Source organism: Siphateles boraxobius, unplaced genomic scaffold (genome assembly GCF_051911475.1).
Source record: "Siphateles boraxobius isolate OS27281-9 unplaced genomic scaffold, OSU_SipBor_1 6, whole genome shotgun sequence".
NCBI classification, from domain to species: Eukaryota; Metazoa; Chordata; class Actinopteri; order Cypriniformes; family Leuciscidae; genus Siphateles; species Siphateles boraxobius.
In genome coordinates this window covers 32,624,328-32,644,581 of record NW_027509186.1, presented here as the reverse complement: position 1 = coordinate 32,644,581, position 20,254 = coordinate 32,624,328, and the positions used below count along the sequence as shown (strand labels likewise).

The 20,254-nt window shown below is 36.8% G+C and overlaps 3 protein-coding genes across 3 annotated transcripts; 1 reads left to right on the top strand and 2 right to left on the bottom strand.

Moving 5' to 3' along the window:
* Positions 1–229: 229 nt before the first annotated feature.
* On the bottom strand, positions 230–4,708 carry LOC143716411 (interferon-induced very large GTPase 1-like). Its single transcript, XM_077208956.1, has one exon. The coding sequence runs from the start codon at positions 4,706–4,708 to the stop codon at positions 1,655–1,657; it is 3,054 nt and encodes a 1,017-aa protein (XP_077065071.1). The 3' UTR covers positions 230–1,654.
* LOC143716412 (up-regulator of cell proliferation-like) lies at positions 230–6,524 on the bottom strand. The gene is made up of 2 exons (XM_077208957.1): positions 6,374–6,524; positions 230–6,222 (listed from the first exon to the last, which is right to left on the bottom strand). Exons 1-2 carry the CDS (start codon positions 6,426–6,428, stop codon positions 4,742–4,744), a joined length of 1,536 nt encoding a protein of 511 aa, XP_077065072.1. The 5' UTR covers positions 6,429–6,524; the 3' UTR covers positions 230–4,741.
* A 2,272-nt stretch (positions 6,525–8,796) lies between these two features.
* On the top strand, positions 8,797–17,023 carry LOC143716415 (uncharacterized). The gene is made up of 4 exons (XM_077208961.1): positions 8,797–8,972; positions 10,477–10,590; positions 15,407–15,449; positions 15,565–17,023. Exons 1-4 carry the CDS (start codon positions 8,919–8,921, stop codon positions 15,672–15,674), a joined length of 321 nt encoding a protein of 106 aa, XP_077065076.1. The 5' UTR covers positions 8,797–8,918; the 3' UTR covers positions 15,675–17,023.
* The last annotated feature ends 3,231 nt before the right edge of the window (positions 17,024–20,254 follow it).

Here is a 20,254-nt window from a genome sequence, read left to right as displayed (position 1 = left end):
TACTGTACAGTTTGTATATATATGTTTTTTTTGCATGAAAAACAGGAATAAAGTTGGTCTTTAAAACATAAAAGTTTTATGATGGCAGTGGCTTGTAAAACATTACTACATTTCTTATACTGACCTGCTGTCATCACGTGAGTGATGTGAGGGGTTAAATAAATTAAAGAAAAAACATGGACCATGGATGTCATTTTAAAGACAAAACATGTTCGTTATTACATTGCACTTTTGGAGCTTTTCATTTATTTTTATTTTTTTGGTATTTCCTTAACATTTTTACATTGAAAAATCAATAGTTTAAATCCACAACATTTATAAAACGGGTAATCTAACATACAAATATGAAAAACAGAGATGAGAATGAGGGGAAGAAAAATAGTTTTTAGTTGCAAAATATAAGAGCAACATTTGTAATGAAGTAAGAGTAACAGTCCCAAACTGGCATACATCTATTTGGTAGAGTATCAGAAGCCATTATGCTAATAATAAGTATTGCTGAATTACATTACATTTTTCAAATTTAACATTAACTATTTAAGATGCAAAAAGTAAACATATCAGGTCATAACATGTTTTTAAAGGAAAAGGTTCATACATTTTTTCATCAACTGGCAAGTAAATGATGAATCCAAATTTCACCTAATGTCTTTTTTATTTAGAGAAAAGTTATATGATTAAAAAACTGTTTTATCAGCTGAAACAGTAGTGGCTCCTGCCTGTAAATGAAAGTAGGACAGATTCTGGGTAGCGCTAGTTTATGATAAACATTTTGTAAGCTTTAGATTCAGATCACTGAACACTCCGCACTCACTTTTGTCAGAATTCTAACATACTAGCATTATTCAGCCTGAGGGTGGCGCTCTAATAATGACTGAAAGACTTTAGTACACATGACAAACGCATAAAATGCAAATCAGAATTGCCCTAATGTATTTATTGCATCCGTATGTTGTTTTTTAGAAATGTTGCAAGTTATGTAGGAATTCCAGTGAGGAAAACAAAGTCATGTCTATTTTAAGAACAAACATAAAACAAACACAACTTAACTACTGTATATATAGGCTATTCACATGAGCACGTTTAAACTAAAGGGTTTGAACTTTTATTAATTTGATATGCTACTCCACAGAAAGAATAGACATGCCAAATATTTTCTGACCTGATGCAGACACATAACTGAAGCGGACTGATAGCGTCTCTTGGTCTGGAGTTAGGTTAACGTGACGTCACGTGAAAATAAGCGGGGCAGCCTGAAATCTGCCCCATTGGGCACTTTAAGATTGTGCGGCAGTTTTATTCTTCACCACAGATTTACATTGGAAATATGGGGTGCGCTGAAGAGCTAGGGAGGGCTCAGAGACCGAATGTCCCTCTTAGTAACATAAATACATGCCTGCCGAATCCAAGCGCTACATTTTAATATATCCTGCTCACTTTACAACTTAAAATAGTCTAGAAAATCAAAAAAATATTTGTTGCAGAATGCTGAACACATTTATAATTTATTATTAATTAAGTGTATATAGAGGTCTATGTTTCGATTAATATTTTAGTGGGGCTCTGCCCCACCTGCCCATACAGACGAGCCCCGGCTGAGCTGAAGTAAAATCATCATAAATACAGGTATTGATATAATAATGTAATGTAATAATCACTCTGTAATGTGAAAGGCCTCTCTCAGGCTCTGTAGTGCCTCCTCCTGAGTAATTTTCCCCCATGCTTGAGGCAATTCAGCAGGTGCACACTGATATTCTTGAGCAAACCTTCTGTTGTACCTCATGAACACATACCTCCAGTAGACTGCAGCCCCATTATTCCTAGGGTCCTCTGGGTAAATGTTCCAGTCTGGGTAGATGGATTGATACTCCTTAAAGGGCAGAGACTGGCCCCCAGTTTGTCTGTTTTGAAACTGGGTTTTACCTACAATATCTGCAGAGCAGGTATTGTGGGACAGAGTGGTGGAATTGGCATTGGTATAACACCCTAGACCTTTAGGTCGATGCACAACAGCTTCATGCACTTGATGATCTTTTTCTTCTAGGTCACATGGAGCTTTGCAGAAAGGACAGCGCTTATCACACCCCTTCACTCTGTCAAATAGAATGCCCTGAAGTTTATTAGGGAGGTCATCAGGGACTTCAATGACATCTTCATTCTCCATAAATTCCTGAGCAATTGATGAGGACAACTCAGAGACTGATTCCTGTAAGTCTTTAAGGAAGTTCTCACGATTTGTACTTATGTCAAACAAAGGTTTTTCCAAGATTTGTGTTGACACAGTAATTTTTCCCATACTCTCCAGGCTGATGCAAACTTTCTCCAGTAGTAGCCTAACACTGATGTGTGCCCCACTACTAGATTCGGATGCCTGATTAATGCAACTTTTCACCCAATTAAGGATTTGGTGCATTCTCTGTTCCCTGCGGTCTTCAATCATTACAGAACCTGACAGATGAGCTTTGATAAAGTTCTCAATACTCTTCTGGCTGTAGCTCTCATGGGACTGAAGATACTCATGGAAATTCTCAAAGCTGTCCTTTAGCAGCATTTCTTTAAGTAGACCGTAGTGGAATTTCTTTGGTGAGCTATAAAGCCGTGCATTTTTGTTCTGGAGCATATCATTAAATATCTGTCTCTCCAAACTGTTGTAAATGAAGTCTTCGGCTGTTGGCTTGAGACAAAGGTTGGTGAAAGACTGAGCAGCTTTTTGACACTGGTCTCTTTGTCGGAACCGATATATGAAATTCAGCATGTGTCTGTCCTTGGTCTCATTAAGAAATCTCACTTCAGTTTCTCTTTCACTTATGAGGAATGCCTGCACCTCTTGAAAAGACTCCACTGCTTTGCTACAGATGTATCCTTTGACATCCGCTTCAAATTTTGGATTCATCATGAATGGCTCACTTTTTAAAACTTCAAGATCTTTATCCACAATTGCAAGCAACTCTCTCATGTAGCTGTCTGAATAGCACTCTTTGTGCCTCTGTTTTTCTGAGACTCTCTTGTCACAGTCTTCTATCAAATTATTGGTGAATGTTTGTGCAACTTTCTTATTGTACTTCAGTGTTTTCTTCATCTTACTACTCAGAGCAAAATGGCTAGTCTTCACTTTAAAGCCATTGAGTTGATTTGCATTTCGGAGTCTAACGTTTTGCTTTTTTAGACCACGATTGCTTAGGTTTCTCTTTAGCTGCTCCACCATCCTTTCCAAGATTTCCGGTGTCTCTAGGGGGGGATCCTTCAAGTTGGATGGGATATTTTCCCAAACACTAACAAATTCACGTTCAAGCTCCTTGTCATCAATCATACTGCCATTGTTCTTGCAGGTCTTCAAGAGTGAATGCAACTTTACCTCCAGGGCTGCTTCAAGTGATGTCAATAAGGCGTGCATCTTTATTGTCATTTCATGGCGAATTGTAGCAGCCTCAATTTTGTGGGCAACATCATATGTCATTTGCTCTTGAATGAGGTCTACTCTTTTGAGAAGGCTTACTTTGTAATTTTCCACAAGGGTAATATCAATATCCTCCTGCCTAAGGTAGTCCCAGAGACTTGCCTTAATTTGGTCTCTCTCTGCACTGATTTGTGTATTTGCTTCACTCCTCAAAATTGTGAGAATGCCATCTGAATCCATACCCTGTCCATTTTGTGATGCAGATTCTTTTAACTCTGTTATGTGATTGTCTAACCCTTGAACCCAAAGATTGAGTTGATCATTGAGCTGTTTCTCTCCCTGTACAAGTTTTGTGCAGAGGCCAATGATGGCATCAGCTGTATCTGTGTCTCCAAACTGTATGGCAAAATTTCCATTTTTCACTTTCTCCCATAGATTGCACATATACTCCATTAATGCACCTAAGCAGGTTGGCTGATCATTTGTTGCCTTTTCATGGAACATCGTCAACAGGCCTTTCTTTAGCGTGAGAACTGCATCACTGTAGATTTGATCATTTTGTGAAGTAAAAGAGATGCTGTTCCATGAGCTGGACAGGTTATGGCTTACACCTCCTGTTTCACTTGTCAGAAGTGTTTTTCTTTGGGATTCATTTGGGAGCTGTCTTGTGGTAAGTCCATCAATTACACAACTCATGATTTTCCCACCCATTCCTGTTCCCTGTGAAGCGACATGAAAGGTAGTCTTCCTCTCCGAGTTTCGTGTGCAGAGAAGAACGTTGACAGCAATATGAAGGTTGCTTCTTGTTTCGTCCTGACCCTCAGCTGGCAAATCTAACAGAGTAATGTCGCTCAGTCCACTGACAAAGGTAGCCAGTTCAATGTCATGCACAAGACTTCCTCCTGCATTGCGGTTCAAACCTTCTGTGCCAATCAACATCAGAAATTCACAGTCCATCTCCATTCTTAAGTTGTCAGGTAGGCTGAGGAGAAGCATGTATGCCCCTTTGATATGCCTTCTACCCCACTTTGGGAAGTTGGTGCCAAACAATGCAGATAGGATCTCCGCATTTTTGGAGTTTTGGAAACCTAAGATTGTCAAAACTCTCATGCGACTAAACTTTGGCAGCTGCTTGTGTACCTCATAAAGAACGCTGTATACCCAGTTCATGGGAAATACTGAGGCATCCCCATCATAGAGCTCAAGTGGAACTCCATACAAAAGTAGTTCAGCACCTATATATGGTAAGCGGAACATGTCATACAAGTCACTGTTTGGACCGCGGAAGTATCGTTCGTAGACCAATCCCATTTCTCGAAGGAAGTGTTCAAGTCCAATGCAAGGTTATTGCATCTGTTCCTCATTTGTTCTCCTAAGATGGGACAGTTTATCCAACTGCATAACCTCAAGTTTCACCCTCATCCAAGAGAGGAAAAATGCTCGCTTTGTTGTGTCAAATGAACAGAGAGCTGCAATAAAAGCTCTCATGGCTGTTGTTAAGTTATAATCAAGCAGTTGTTTTATAAGATTTTCCTTCTCCCCTATTAAGCTCTGTGTTGTATGTTGTTGATGACGTCCTTCCTCCTTCTCCAGCTGACACAACTGTTTCCATACCATACCCTGCAGGGGCAGCTGGTTCTCCAAATAGCTGGACACTCCGTCTTCGATTCCACTGAGGACTTCTTCAACTTCCCTGAATGCCATTCGACAGATCTCATCTTCATCAACATTAATGTCGAGGTCACTGGCCATACCAGCTGTACCTACAAGGTTTGCGGTGTGCAGGTATGGAATAAAACGATCAAGAACATATTTTAAGCTTTCAGCAATTTCTTCCTCATTACCTTCACAGCCATTAAGAATTGTTCCATCGGGCATTTCTAAATCCTTAATCAGCCTTTGTTTAATTTTCTCATTATGATTCTCTTGGTCATACACTACTGACATTGAGCAGTCGATTATAATCATGTGGCTTGTATTCTCCCTCCATGAGGCAAGCAGTTCTCGTTCCTTGGCACCAAAACTTCCGCAAAACACTATGAGGACTGCAGATGTGTAACACAGCAGACTCATCTGATTTTTGCAGCTGGCTGCATCTCCACGGAGATTCGCTACTAGCACAGGACGAGGGAAGACCTTGTCATGATGATCTCCTGAAGGCAGGTTCCAACACATCTCCACCAGACCATCTGAGAGAACACGAGGGAGCTGCCCTCCATCCATACCACAGTTTATGAAGCACTCATTCAGCTTGTGTGGACCCCCAAGAACACAGTTGAGTACTCGAGATTTTGAGACACTGCAGCGTCCTAGCCTCACTGCGGAGAGAAATGGCATCCTGGAATTGGCCATGTTCTTCATGATTGTTCCCTCAGAAGGTGAATTCCAATGACCTAGAACACCTCTAAATGGATACAGGAGCATGGTCCCCTTCTTTTCTGGGTAAACCGGTGGAAGATACAGAGGCACTGCAAAGTTGCATTGCAACATTCGGTGAGTGATCTCTTGCTGTAGGAAACTATTTGTTGTCATGTAGATGACAGCAACCAAGTCTAAAGGATTGATGGCACATTGTGAATTCTCATCCATGTCCAAACCGTAGTCTCCTACTGTTACCTTGCAGCAAGTGCTGCGGGCTTGGGGATTACATAGCCAGAGCCGCCGGAGGAATGCATTTGAGAGCTCTGTTGGGTTCTGTGGAAAGTCATCTTCAGTGCTTGGAGTGTTTACATATAGCATTGTTGTAAGATCCATAGGCGACACCTTTTTCCTGTGCAGGTCCAGCATATGCAGTAAAATATGCTTGTCCCTGTCAATTTCAGACACTAGAGAAGAGATATATTGAATGAAAAAATCCACTGTGTCAGTGTTATAGTAATATCGCATTGCAATATTACTGAGAGCTATGATTTTAGCAATTTCTGGACAAAAACATGTTTATTAATGGGATCCTGAAATTTGATGCATGAACCTCACCTATCTCAGTAGTAAGAGGCCCCAGATCGGGGACAATCCTCCGATGTAGAGACATTGTTTTAGAGTGTTTATTTGGTTATAAGTTATAATTTGTAGGATCACAATGACAAGCCAGCCCAAACCGACATTAAAGAGTGTCCTTTTTGCTTACGAAACAAAAAAATAATAATAATAATTAAACAGTTACACAATATATACACAATGCAAATTCAAAGTGCAAGTTTTAGTACTGACTACATTACATTTAGTCGAATAACAATGCTGATATTTAACCTTTTTGTTAATCTTAGTGTCATTTTTGGAGCAAAACCTTGAGTGTTCATTCCAGACTAGACCTGATTATAGATTAATTAAGTGCCTACCTGTCCTAAAGGGGTCAAATTAGATCTCCATTTCCTTGATGGTGGATAAATTACACCCAGACCTTTCTAAACTGCATCCACCTGAGGAAAACAAATCAACAGAATTGTTCACACTTTGCCTTAGGGGAACCGAATTATGGTAATAATACTGGGCTAATTAATTTCTGACACTGTTGGGACATTACTGGTTAGACATCTAACTGTGCATAAATGTGTTACTGAGTGTACTGTATTAAACATCACATAGCTGGGATTTATTTTACCATTTTATTGTGTAATTGTTAATTCTATATGTATTTTGGGTAACACTTTAGTTTAGGGTCCAGTTCTCACTATTAACTAGTTGCTTATTAACATGCATATTACTAGGATATTGGCTGTTTATTACTACTTATAAAGCACATATTAATGCCTTTTTCTACATAACCATATTCAAAATTCCATTATCCTACCCAAAACCTATACATAACTACCTTACTAACTATTAATAAGAAGTAATTAGGAGTTTATTGAGGCAAAAGTCAGTTAGTTAATAGTCAGTTAATAGTGAGAATTGGACCATAATCTAAAGTGTGACAATATTCTGCAGCAAATTCTTACAACAACTGCTTAACATGCATCTTTCTTATTTCCTGCTTTCCAGAGTCATGAGTATGCTTATCACAAGCCACACAGATGGAAAGCTACTTTCTCAATACATCCAATGCCTTTGCAAGGATTATCCAGTCACTAGTGAATAATTCATTAACCATAGATCCAAAACCACAAATACGAACATCAGTTATAATCTATTCATATTGTTAAAATCAAATGTAAAGTACACAACGTATACTATCATAACAAAGCTAAATGAAAGCAATTTCTCGTTTAAAAAAAACAGTTTGTCTGACCTGATACTTCCATTAATGCGTGCTGTGCTGTCATTAGATGGAACCGACTTCACAATGATCATAACATTGAGCTCTTATATGAGATCTGAGAGCGATATGGTCTGCTTTTGTGGAATCTCACCCACCTCGTTCATCACGCATATCGGCTACAGCTGTTGATCACATCCACACTCCCTTATCAAAACAACACTCATGTAGCAGAAAAAGTACCAAATAAGCCAAACTAACTCTTCAATGTCTCGTGTGACTTAAAACTCTTTTATATATTGTGGCAACATAATATATTAAACAAGTGGCATTTAATTTAAAGATAAATGCATGTATTTTTAAGCATAGACTTTTCATGTATAACATTTCACAAAAAATGGCACCTGTGCGAATTCAGAAAATTATTATTTGCAGATGCCACTTGTTTTGATATTTCTGACAATAAAACATGCAGCACCCCCCCCCCCCCCCCAAAAAAAAAAAAAAAAAAAAAAAAAACAATCTTATAGACTTACACATTAAATAAGCTTCTCAAGCCACATCCAGTGACTCGTGATTGTGTGCTCGCATAGAAAGAACATAAAATCAGCTTAGAAGAATTGGGAACCCAAAACATTGTGGCAAGAACCAAATGAACAAAATTATAATTTAATTACCATTGCTGTTGGCATTTTTAATGCATTTATAATGCATAGATTAGGATTGAGCTGCTGTGCTGTAAACATTACTGTCTTCCATGCAGGAGTGATGACTTCATTAGTGGCATCATACCTTTACTTACTGACTGATTAAATATTGATTAGTGGAAAAGAGATTCTCAACATGCATGCACTTCGAAAACATCTGCTTTACTTGTTTAAATTGTGATTTCTGATGTGAAAAAGTAAAGTTTTAATGACATATCCTGATTTAATGAAACATTTATGTTTTTTACGGAGGCCCCTAAATGGATATCGTGAAAGAAAAAAAAAAATATTTCAATAATTTTGCATTACTCTGCCTTTGTTTTTAGCACTTTGCAGTGGTTGTTCAGGCTCAAGTAAGTGAAGTTAAAGTGTAATGCCTGGCTCAGGATGAGGTTAAAGCTCTACCCAGAGGGATAAATGCTCATGTGCGCATAGGAAAAGATTACATGCCTCCTATTTCTGTAACGCAAAGCTCTTTAAATGACTTAGCAGTGTGAGTGCGTCTGACTGAACAGAAAGATGCAGCTCTAGATCCTTGACTTCTCTGAGTATCCCCACGGTTAACGTGCTCAGGCCCAGGACTACCTGAAGAAAAAACACAAAGAAACAGGCTTTCAAAATGCTGGTGACAATGCTAACAGCCATGTACATGTTGGTGAGAGCGGGTGAACAGGTAAGGCAACTCATTAGATTACATCTTTCAATGCATTTTTCGCCAATTGTCAACATACCAGCCAAAAGCCATTCAGTTGACTGAGATTCTCGTCATTGTTTCATATGCCAGATGAATGAACTATGACAAAACTGTTAGATGGACAAATATGATGAAAAGACTCAACAGAGGACAATATTACAAATACATTTAAATAGATTATTTTCTCATTGACTTCGTGAAAATGAGAGAGTATACTCAGGCATTTCAAAGTGTTTTATAAGACAAAAGGAGAATTCATGTTTCAGCATTAAAAACAAAGTGCTAAAACATTTTATGGACATAAATTTGAGGGTGTTTCGTCAACTATGGGCATTTTGGCCCCTGTAGACTTTAAGAAAATAAACTGTCTTAAAAGACTCTCACTAGTATGTACATGTACATCATACTGTACATGCATCACTCCCTGCTGTTGGTCAGGGTGGAGATTATGTCACAACTGAGGGACAGTCATAATTTTTGTTAAAAAAGAATAATAATAATTTTTACATAAAATTTACACATATTATGACTTATGGTTATTATTTTCACTTTGTTCGTGATGTGTAATAGCATTTTATGAGGCATTTTCACGTTTTAAGATTTATTAAAATAAATAAAAACAAAACAAAATAATAAAGGAATTTTCACATTTTAAGATTGGAATAAATAAAAATAAATAATAAAAGTAGCAAGACTTAATGAAGGCATGGTAAAAGGTTTATAATGTGACATTCATTTATTGAAAAGAAAAATGTTGAAACCCAATCGTTTTAGTTCTTTACTTGTAATATGTTTATGAGGCATTTTCACATTGTATGATTGGGACAAATAAAAAACATAAATAAATGAATAAATGGAGGCATGGTAAGTTTTTAAGACAGCTATAATGTTATGTTCATGTAAGGTGGAAAAAAATGGTTTCAAGTGATAGTTTAAATAAAAATCAACCATGGCCGGGACACAAAAGTTCCTGTAGTTGATAAAACACCCTTAAATACCATGGCACATTATTGAATTACCATGGTATAACACTGCATTTTATTACTACAGCACTTTCCTATAAGCGTTTTAAAAAAATAGTATGGCATGTGTGATATGAAAAGTCTTTGAGACCACCTGTCATCTCTGGCTGTTTGAAGATACAACATCTTCCAATCTCAGTAATAAAGATATTAGGGTGCATGACATTGCAATTCAGGGCCAATAATACTCTTGATAAAAAATGTGAATGAGACAGCAGGAAGTAGATCACTTACGTTTTGACACGACATCTGTTTATTCCACAAAAGTTGATTTAATTCACAGGGGACAAGATGTTGTTTCTGATGACAGTTTAGCATGCAGGATCATGAAACATCCCAAGTCAAACCAAAAGACCTGACATCAAAGCGTGCACACACACACACACACACACCTACACATCAACAAGATACTGTAGATCATGCAACACATACACACACTGATCCTGCTGTGTCTGTTTCAGCTGGGTGTTCGTTGGGCACGTGAGCAGGAGCCTCTCCCGTATGTGGTTTCTCAGCCCTTGCCATGGCAGGTCCACAATGTCTCCCATTCTCGGAGAGGAAGCCGCTCAGAAGAGGTGAAGTACTCGACTATATCTGAACTATTACCTATACATTACACAACCCACCAGTGTTTTCTTTATGATTCATCTCACCAAGAACATAAACAACTCATATTTCACCTCCTAATCAAAAGAAAAACATAAGAAATCATTTGTTTGCATAATGAAAATGGAGCCTGTGATAAACACTAGTGTCATCAGCTCATTTCAGCGCACATGCCCCAAATGATCATTATTGTAATGTAAAAAAAAAAAAAATCTCATTCTCGTTAGTGCAAATATATATATATATATATATATATATATATATATATATATATATATATATATATATATATATTTAATTTAAGTATTTATACATTATGGCAATATTTGTGTTATAATATATTTGAATAAAATGAAATAAATGAAGTTATGCTACTTTTGAAAAAGTAATATTGATGTCCAGAAAGGTCAAAGTCATGAGAATATTTTTTTAGATAAATAAGAAATTAGGTGAAGATATGCTTAAGTTTCGTAAAAAAAAATATTACGAATTAAAAAAATGAAATAATATAAATCATCATGAAAATAGTGATATAAATTCTTTAAGGAAAATATTTTTTATGATTTGGAGGTGACATTTATCTTCATGAGATTCATCCTAAAAGTTGCACTGTGCTTTGAAAAGATCTCCTTGAAAGAGTGAAGGTGCAAGAGGGCAATGCTGGCGGGTGGACAAAGAGATGAGAATTTTAATGTGGCCCTTGTTTATGTGGGTGGCCCTTGTTCAATGCTTTGGTCTCTTTTTTAGGTGTCTTTCCTACTATACTTTCCAACTTAATCTTACATTTCTAGCTGTTGCATCCTGTTATATCTTTCTTCTGAAGTTGCGCAATATTACTAAGTCTTAATTCCAGTGATTGTCAGACATTACTAGGTGCCTTCAAGGCCGACGCACACGCACACGCACACACACACACACACACACACACACACTCTCTCTCAGCTAACCTCAGAAAAGCTTGGGCATCCCTCCGCTGCCCATAATCCAATGGAGAAGGATTTGTGTCTTAATGCAGTATGCCTCTAGAAACGAAGTCTGAATAGATGCCCTGAGGTTCTGCTTCAACAACAGCTAGGCTACCTAATACATTTGCAAACCAATGGTTAATTATTACACTGTAACTTAATCTTTTAAGTACAATCAACTTGGATGTTTAAGTCATTTCAACTTCAATTACTTAAAAAAAAGAGTTGATTTTTTTTTTATTGAGCAATGTAAAAAATGTGGTCATAACTTACTGATCATATCATTGTTTTTACAGTGTACATACATTAATATTTCACTAATAATAATGTAATCTTCAATTGGATACTTAACTTTCTTAAATAACATATAAAGGTATCATTTAGCTGATGTTTTTATCCAAAGCATATCACAGAACACAGAGGACAATCCCCTGTAAAAGTCCTTGCTAAACAGAGCAAAGACGCTTTCCGTTTGGCATGTCAAAATGGTCAAAGGCTGCTATTTACATTTAACAATTTACTCAAGCGATGACACCAGTGCACTTTCTTTGCGTTAGCCTTCAAGCTCTTCAGTTAGCTGGGTCTAATGTTCATCTGGGTTTTATAGTAGCATTTCAACCGAAAAATGTTTGCCATAACCAGATGGCATCCAAAATGATTTGGTCTCCAGTAGGAGTTCAGATTTTCCGATTAAATGTAGGGTCACATAGTCCCTAACCAAAAGGTTATTTATGGGTCATGCAGTGCCATTGAAAGGAAATTGGCCCATTAAGGGTTTTGTACTGTAACATGTTGACTGAAATAGACATTAATGATTGCCATTACCAGATCCCATCCACTGTGAATTCAGATACACTACTTGATCTCCAGTACGAGATACAACTTAAATGTAGTGTTATGTAGGGGCTACACGCTGCCTCACCAAAAGGTTATGGGTCATGCAGTGCCTTTGAATGGAAATCGGCCAATTAGAAGCATCCAAGAAATACTCTCAGACACTGTCATGCCCATTTCCTATCCAACTGAATTGTTCTGAAAATAGTCGTTGTACATTTTACTGAAAATAATTGTGGGTTCACAGAGTAGAGCGGCCATAAGTAAATGATAAATGGACTGCATTTATATAGCGCTTTCAACAGACCCATGGCCACCAAAGCGCTTTACATATTGCCTCACATTCACCCATTCATACATCATTCAAGTACCGTGACATGACCCAACGGCGTGAGCACAGTCACCCGCGGCAGTGGCATGTGTGGAATGTCCCGTCTCACACCTGCGGGATCTGTCTGGGCCACCATGTCTCGCACATTCCAGCAGGAAATATAGAGAGGCGAAACTGTCATTAGACTGTGATAAGACTGTCACGGCTGATGCTTTTGTGCGTTCAAGGACAAAAGGATGCACTGACACTTATGAAGACCTCAAAGTAGTGATGTTAACGCAAGAGTAAAAGCATTTTTGAGATGGTGCAAATTTCTGAATCTAGTTGTTAAAGGGAAAGTTCACCCAAAATGAAAATTCTCATTATTCACGTCATTGCATTCCTAGCAGGCCCTAGCTTCTCTTTTCATAAAGTGACATGTTTGGTCACACTTTAGATTATGGTGCAATTGACTAACTATTATCTACGACTTTTGCTTCAATAAACTAATAATCACTCCTTATTAATAGTTAGTAAGGTAGTTGTAAAGTTTAGGTATTGGGTGTGATAAGGGATGTAGAATATGGTCATGCAGAATAAGGCATTAATGTGCACTTTAGTGTACTAATAAACAGCCAATATCCTAGTAATAATATGCATGCTAATAAGCAACTAGTTAATAGTGAGAATTGGACCCTAAACTAAAGTGTTACCAAATGTCTATATGGGAAAGGTTGGGAGCCTAGAATTACAAAAAAAAGCAATATAATTTGCCCAAATGACACTACATCCCAAGTCTTTTGAAGTCATATGATAGCTAATGTGAACAACAGACTGAAACTTATATAATACTGCAGTGAAATCATTCCCCTTGCAAAATTTGCATGGTTTCAAATATGCAGTTTGACGTCAATGACGGTCAGACAGGAGATTACAGGAGTTAACATGAAAATAACAACTGACATCAAACTTGGACAACTTTTTTCCAAAAAGCTTCTTTTGTGTTCCACAAAAGAAAGTAAGTTATACAGATTTGGATGAGGGTGAGTAAATGATTTTCATTTTGAGGAGAACTATCCCTTTAAAGTGTTTAGTTTATGTGCAGTTGACATAGAGAGCAACTGTTGGTTCCAAAAGTAAAAACTCCATTAATTTTTCAATGTGGAAATTGATTTGTAACGATAACTTATCAACGTTTAAAGACAGACCTACTGTGAGTCCAGAGGGTGAACATGATTTCATAAAGTCCAACATGCTCCCGAAAATCAACATCTGATTGGTTGATTGGAATGTTGAACGATTCCAATCAACCAATCAGATTTGAGGGACAATTTTACAGTTTATGTCAAGTTTAGACTTATAACCAGGGATATGTGCTTCTACATCAGTGTTATTCTATCATTTCCCTCCGATTGTGGGGATAAGTTATAGGTAGGGATAGAGTAAGGACCACATTTTCTGAGATAATTTTGTTCCAGGATCAACAACATATGTTGACCCCAGAACATGTCTTAGGCCGTGTGTAAAAAAACAACCATTTTTTAGCTGCCGTATAATTCCAATTGTTTTCAATGGGAGCGCCGCGTTTTTTAAATGCCATGAACGTAACGAGGCGCTGAACGTGTATTCAACGCTCAAGCGCTGAGCGTTCGCTGTTTTTTACTGGTCGCCGAGAGTTGAAAAATGTTCAACTTTGGGTAAAACGCAGCTCTCATCACTGTCACTTTTTACACAGAGGTCCAATCACAGTAGAGGGGAGGGACACAAACCGCACCGAGCAACTGTCACAACATTATTTATGTACAACGACGTCAACCAGCAGAGCTAACCGAACAAAATGGATGAAAAATACATTTTTAGAATGAAACAAAATTATCTGCGAAATCAGTTACAAGTAAACTGTGCTGCGGATATTCTGTATCATAGCAACGAAGCGTCTCAACTGAAAAAAACGCTGCACTGTCAAAACGCTCTCAAGCGCCCAGTGCTAGGTGTTTTCAGCAGAGCGTCTAGCATTTTAAGCCGTCTAAAAGCGATTTGGTGGACACAGGGCCATACTTGGCAAAATCATGGTGACCGAATTCAGAGATTGCTTACTGGTAAATGCTTCTGTTGAAGTCATCTGTTATTTCAACTTGTTTTAAAAAATAATTGTGTTCAACAGCGTAACTCATGCTGAAAACTACATTACCATGATAGCCATGATATTGTTCAGAAAATTCGACCAATCAAATCACACAAACAGATTTCTACAGGGAAGCAAATATTTTTAAAATCAGAAAAAATAAGAACAAATCTGAAATCAGAAAAATAAATGTAAAAACACGTCTGGAACCAACGCCAGTGTAAAAGTGTTTCGGCACTAATGCACTCTATAACCGTCACCAAATTGAACTACAACAGGTTTCAAAACCAAACATTCTCCTCATCTGCCATCGGTTGAAAAATGAATAGTCCAACCCACAAACTCCCAATATTGGTTCAAACACTGTTGCTATGCCAGACTGGACAGGATGAATTATATAAACAAAACAATGTTTTGATACCACTGCAATGATTACACTTTTCTAAAACTGAACATACAGTGGCTTATTTATAGTTGTTGATGCATATTAAAAAACATAGAAAAAGTATTTTAACAATTAAAAAAAAAAATGGTGTGTATTTGCTTTGCAGTTTGGGGGCCAGAGAAGGAACAGCATAGGAGTTTACAGAAAGCGTAAGTATTACCTTAATTAAAACAATTGTACAAAAATATCACACACACAAACACATATATATTTGAATATCACAAAATGTTCAATTTGAACAATTCTATTCCATGTTCTTTTCAGACTCTTCGTCCAGTAATGGACACACCGGAGCCTCTGCCGACAAGGCGGCGTCTACAATTCAGAACCAGTACAGGAAGTACCAGCAGAAGAAGCAGAAAGACCACAAATGATAGGCCAACCAGCTAAACTGTCAACGGGGTCCATTCCACGCTGACCAAGACCTAATATAACCTTATAACCCCAGCAACTGTGCACACGCAAAACTGGTCTGCATCCATGTTAAAGGACGACTTCTGTGAGCGACAGTCACGTATTCTCATGTACAGATAGCTGATACCTGCACAAACACAAACATTTAGACAATGACAAACAATTCAGAACATTTGCTGATAAAAGATGCCACATACACTCACAGATCAGATCTTTAAGATAAATGCAGAAAAACATGCAAATTACATACACAATAATATATAGTAGAATATCACAGGAAGCTACACGTTTACTTATCCATCTAAATGAGAACAAATCATAGAGTTAAAAAAAAAGGTATAAAAAGATAATTATGTTTAGTAGTTATTGGGAGGGTTATTTTAAAAATGCATTCTGTTACAGTTACAAATTACTTCATAAAAAAGTATCCAGTAACGTAATTCAACACCAGAATATGAAAGTAATGTAATCTGATTACTCTCGGATTCCTTCGAGGTCACATACGTAAATAAATTCAAGTAAAAAGCAATGTCATCAAAATACTTTCATTTTTTATGGATTTGATGCAAAATATAAAATATTTAAGAAATTACCTTGTAGTTGTAACTATGCTGTAACTATGCTCTGCTTATATGAAACCAGAATTTGTACACAACAGAAATGTTTCGGCAACAGAATGCCAATTTGCTTTTTTCCCCATGCAACAATAGCCTACCTGTAATAAGAACAGATGCACTGAATTGTTCACATTAAATAATAATTTAAAAAAAAATATTGTAGGATTCAAAATTAGCCTACTGCAAAGTGTAACTGTCAAGTATTGCAGTTAAGTCTGTTGGAAGCATTTGTCATACCTAACGAAAGACCTAGCTGTGACTCAACCTGTGTCCGAGGAGAATGAAGGGAGACGGGTGTTGTTTGCGCATGCACCAATAGGTGGCTCACGTGAGTCACGACTGCCAACAGAACCAGAACTTTAACGCCATTACATGTTTTCAATAACTCCTCAACCTGCTTGGATGTCTCCAACAGGGGTTTTTCCTCAGATTTAGCTCAGTATAGCTAAATAAACCCACACAAAAATTTATGTTTTTTCCTAATCATTTTAGGTCAACTGTGTAACATTTCTATGTTACATTATGTGCCTAGGTGATCGAGTGCAATGTGCCTAGGTGGGAAGCAATGCGAAAATCTGCTGAGAGCAATGTGTATTTTTCAACTGTTAAATTACAGATGATGTACCAGTGATTTTTATAAACGGCCATGGCAACAAACTAACACATTCATTAAACATTTTACAAGCCTCCAAGATGTAGTCATTCTTCCCTCTGCTGGTGAGTTAGTGCTAGTGGGAAACTCAAGAGGAGTAGACTAATAATTAATACTCCACATTATAGAAATACGAAAGGAACAAGAAATAGTGCCTTTAATCGGAATAAAACGAATATATATTGATATAATCTGAATGTATATCCTATAACTATGTAACTCCTACGTCGTGTGTTAGCTGGGATATGTTTTGTAAGGCTACTTATTTGAAAAATAAACCGTTACGACTAATAAGTACTTTTTAAATGCACTTACCTGTGATGTTTTATGTAACTTGACCTGTAGGCCGCTGTCGGTAGCCTAAAAGAGGCCTAGAAATAGGGTTTCGTTCCACCAAGTGGGGCACTACCTACTTTTTTTATATTTAACATCAGAAATAGAGATTCCTTAGGAAAAAGTTCTCCGCACACAACCTTGCTGTTTTTGAGAAAAATTATGCTAAAGGTGCCTCATTTTGAAAAAAAAGGGAAAACATAGGGAATTTTTCACTTTCAAACCTGTTTATCATATAAACCCAAAAATGCCGAATTACCACTTGAAGTACAAAATAAACCAGTTTGAAATGTGTGATATACCTGAAGTTGCTATCTAGGCACAGTAAACATACGATTATCAAGAAAACTTCTACTGTAGCATTAACTTCTAGCAATTACTTCTCATTATGTTGTTCCAATTCAAAGGTAATATTTGAGGTAAAATCTGAATAACAAATATAATTAAGCCAAAATATAATATATATATAAAAACAAAACTTTTCAAAAGAACACACTTAATTGTGAATTCGCAATTCGCATACACGAGCAGTAACTGCACTACATGTACACTGTAAAAAATATTACATGCTATCTACTTAAAAAAATGATGGTAACAATATTATAATACGTGTACGGTATACACATTATATTTGAGTAGATTTTAAGGTTTGTTTTTTTAGTGAAATCTACCCGAATAAATTAAGTAAAATTTCCTAAATTATTTAGTCTATGGCACATGATGAATTTAATATTAGTGGAATGTGCTTTTTTAATTTAAATTGTCTCACAAATAAATCAAGCAGAATTTACTCATTTGTATTAATGAAATTTCCTTAATTATAACATTTACTGCATTTTCAGGTTAAGATAATAATGAATACATAATGCACTTTTTGTTATCAAACATGCTTTTATTCTGTATTTTTTGCACAAATAAAACAAATCTATATAAAATGTAAGACAGCAGTTTTAAGATATGAAAAATAAAAGCAAAAAAATGCTAAAATTTTCCATGTCATTGAGAAAAATCATTTTGTTACACAAAAACATGTGCATACAAATTTCTGTTGGAAAAGTCACATTCTTGACTAAAACTTGTGAATAACTTGTAGCAAAACATATAACATAATTTGTACTTGCTGAAAGCTTGTATGTGGAATGTACAATATTAAACGTTCATCAATCAATGCAGTTTTTTTCAGCAGAACTTGGTCATAATGCATTGTCTCAATCTAAGTCATGAGTCTGTTTTTAAGTGTTATAATTTAATAGGAAAAAAGATTATTGTTTAAGTTGCATTTCTATTTTTATAAATAAAACGATGTACAAATACATTTCTCAAAACACCATAAATATATAGAATAATTCTAGTCACTTACATTGTACTCTTGGATGAGGTCATCCTCTTTTTCGACCAGATAACAGATCAAGCAACGGCGGACAACGTCTCTCATGTCGATGTTTTTATCGAGATTCTGATGTGACAAAAGTTTGTAAATTAGCATCACCCAAAAATAATGAAAAAATATTCATATGTTATGAAAGTAACTTAACTGCAGCATGGGATCAATAGTTAGCTCCTTAGTGTCCGACGTTTTGAGCCATTCCTTCGCACATTGCTTGATTTTTTCCCATCGGAGTCAGTAAAGGGCTGCGGACCTTTCCCACCATCTTTTCCGAAACGAAGAATACACTTTACGGGTGTTATCGAGCTTGATCGCCGCTGCTTCCGGCTCATGTGACCTTATTTTCGGAAAAAATATGTATGATAGTCAATGGCGAGAGACAACTTATCTTTTTATTCCGTCTGAACTGTGCCCTGAATTACACATATGATGTTTGTCAATTTAAAAGATAATTATGAACGTCAAGAACGTCACAGTTTGTCATAAAACAGAAGAGTAACATTTAGTTTTATGTGAAAATCGCTCAATGAACTACATCTCTCGTCTCGCACTATGTACGTCACCAAGTTCGTGTGTGTGCAGTCTGGTACAAAACACACAGGCATGACGGCGTAATGTTACGATTATAACGTTAGACTATAGAAAAAATGACAGACGTTAGCTTCAGTAAAGTTAGCTTCATTCATTGAGAGAAAAGGTAAGAGGTCACATGCGCGCCTTTTGGGTTTTGTAGTCTTTGTAATTAATTTTCAGTCTTATACCTCAGCAATTTTACATCAAACTGCGACTTTCTTGACTTTAAAATGTATCTTTTAAATTGACAAATATCATATTTGTAATTCAGGGCACAATTCAAACGGGATCCAAATATTTGTTGTCTCTCGCCATTGCCTACCATACAATATTTTTCCGAAATAAGGTCCCATGGTGGTCCATCGGAAGGGGATGGACTTAGGTTCTTTATTCGATGAAGATGCGCTGCTTACGTCCTCCTCCATGTTTACATGTTCGTAGTGATATTGGCTTGATTTTGGCTCTGACCTACTTACATTTTCGATGCTGATTGGTTGAAAATCTAGCTCAACAGTTTTGTCTCAATATGCAGTTTATGTCTCAATACGCAGTCAATATAGTCCGCCAATAAATTACACTTTTCTCATTAACTGCAGGATAATGCGTGGAGAACTTTTTGCTTGGATACCTTTTATTAACGTTGAAAATATTGAGCAAAAGAAAATGTAGTGCCCCGTTTCGATACAGCTCACGTACAGCGGCCTACAGCCAAACACTTACCAAACTCGTGTTACTTTGCAAAGCGCATGCGTGATTATGGAAGCTTGTTTTCGACGGAATACAAATAAAGAAGGTAATTGCAACTTTTATCTCCCAATTTTGACTTAAGTTAGTTTAACTGACTTTACATCTCGTAATTGTGACTTTTTCTCAGAATATCAAGAAATAAGCTTAGATAAAAACTCGCAATTGCGAGTTCTGTTTCCCACTTGTTTCATACACACGATGGAGCCTCAAATTGATGCTAGTCAGTCCCTC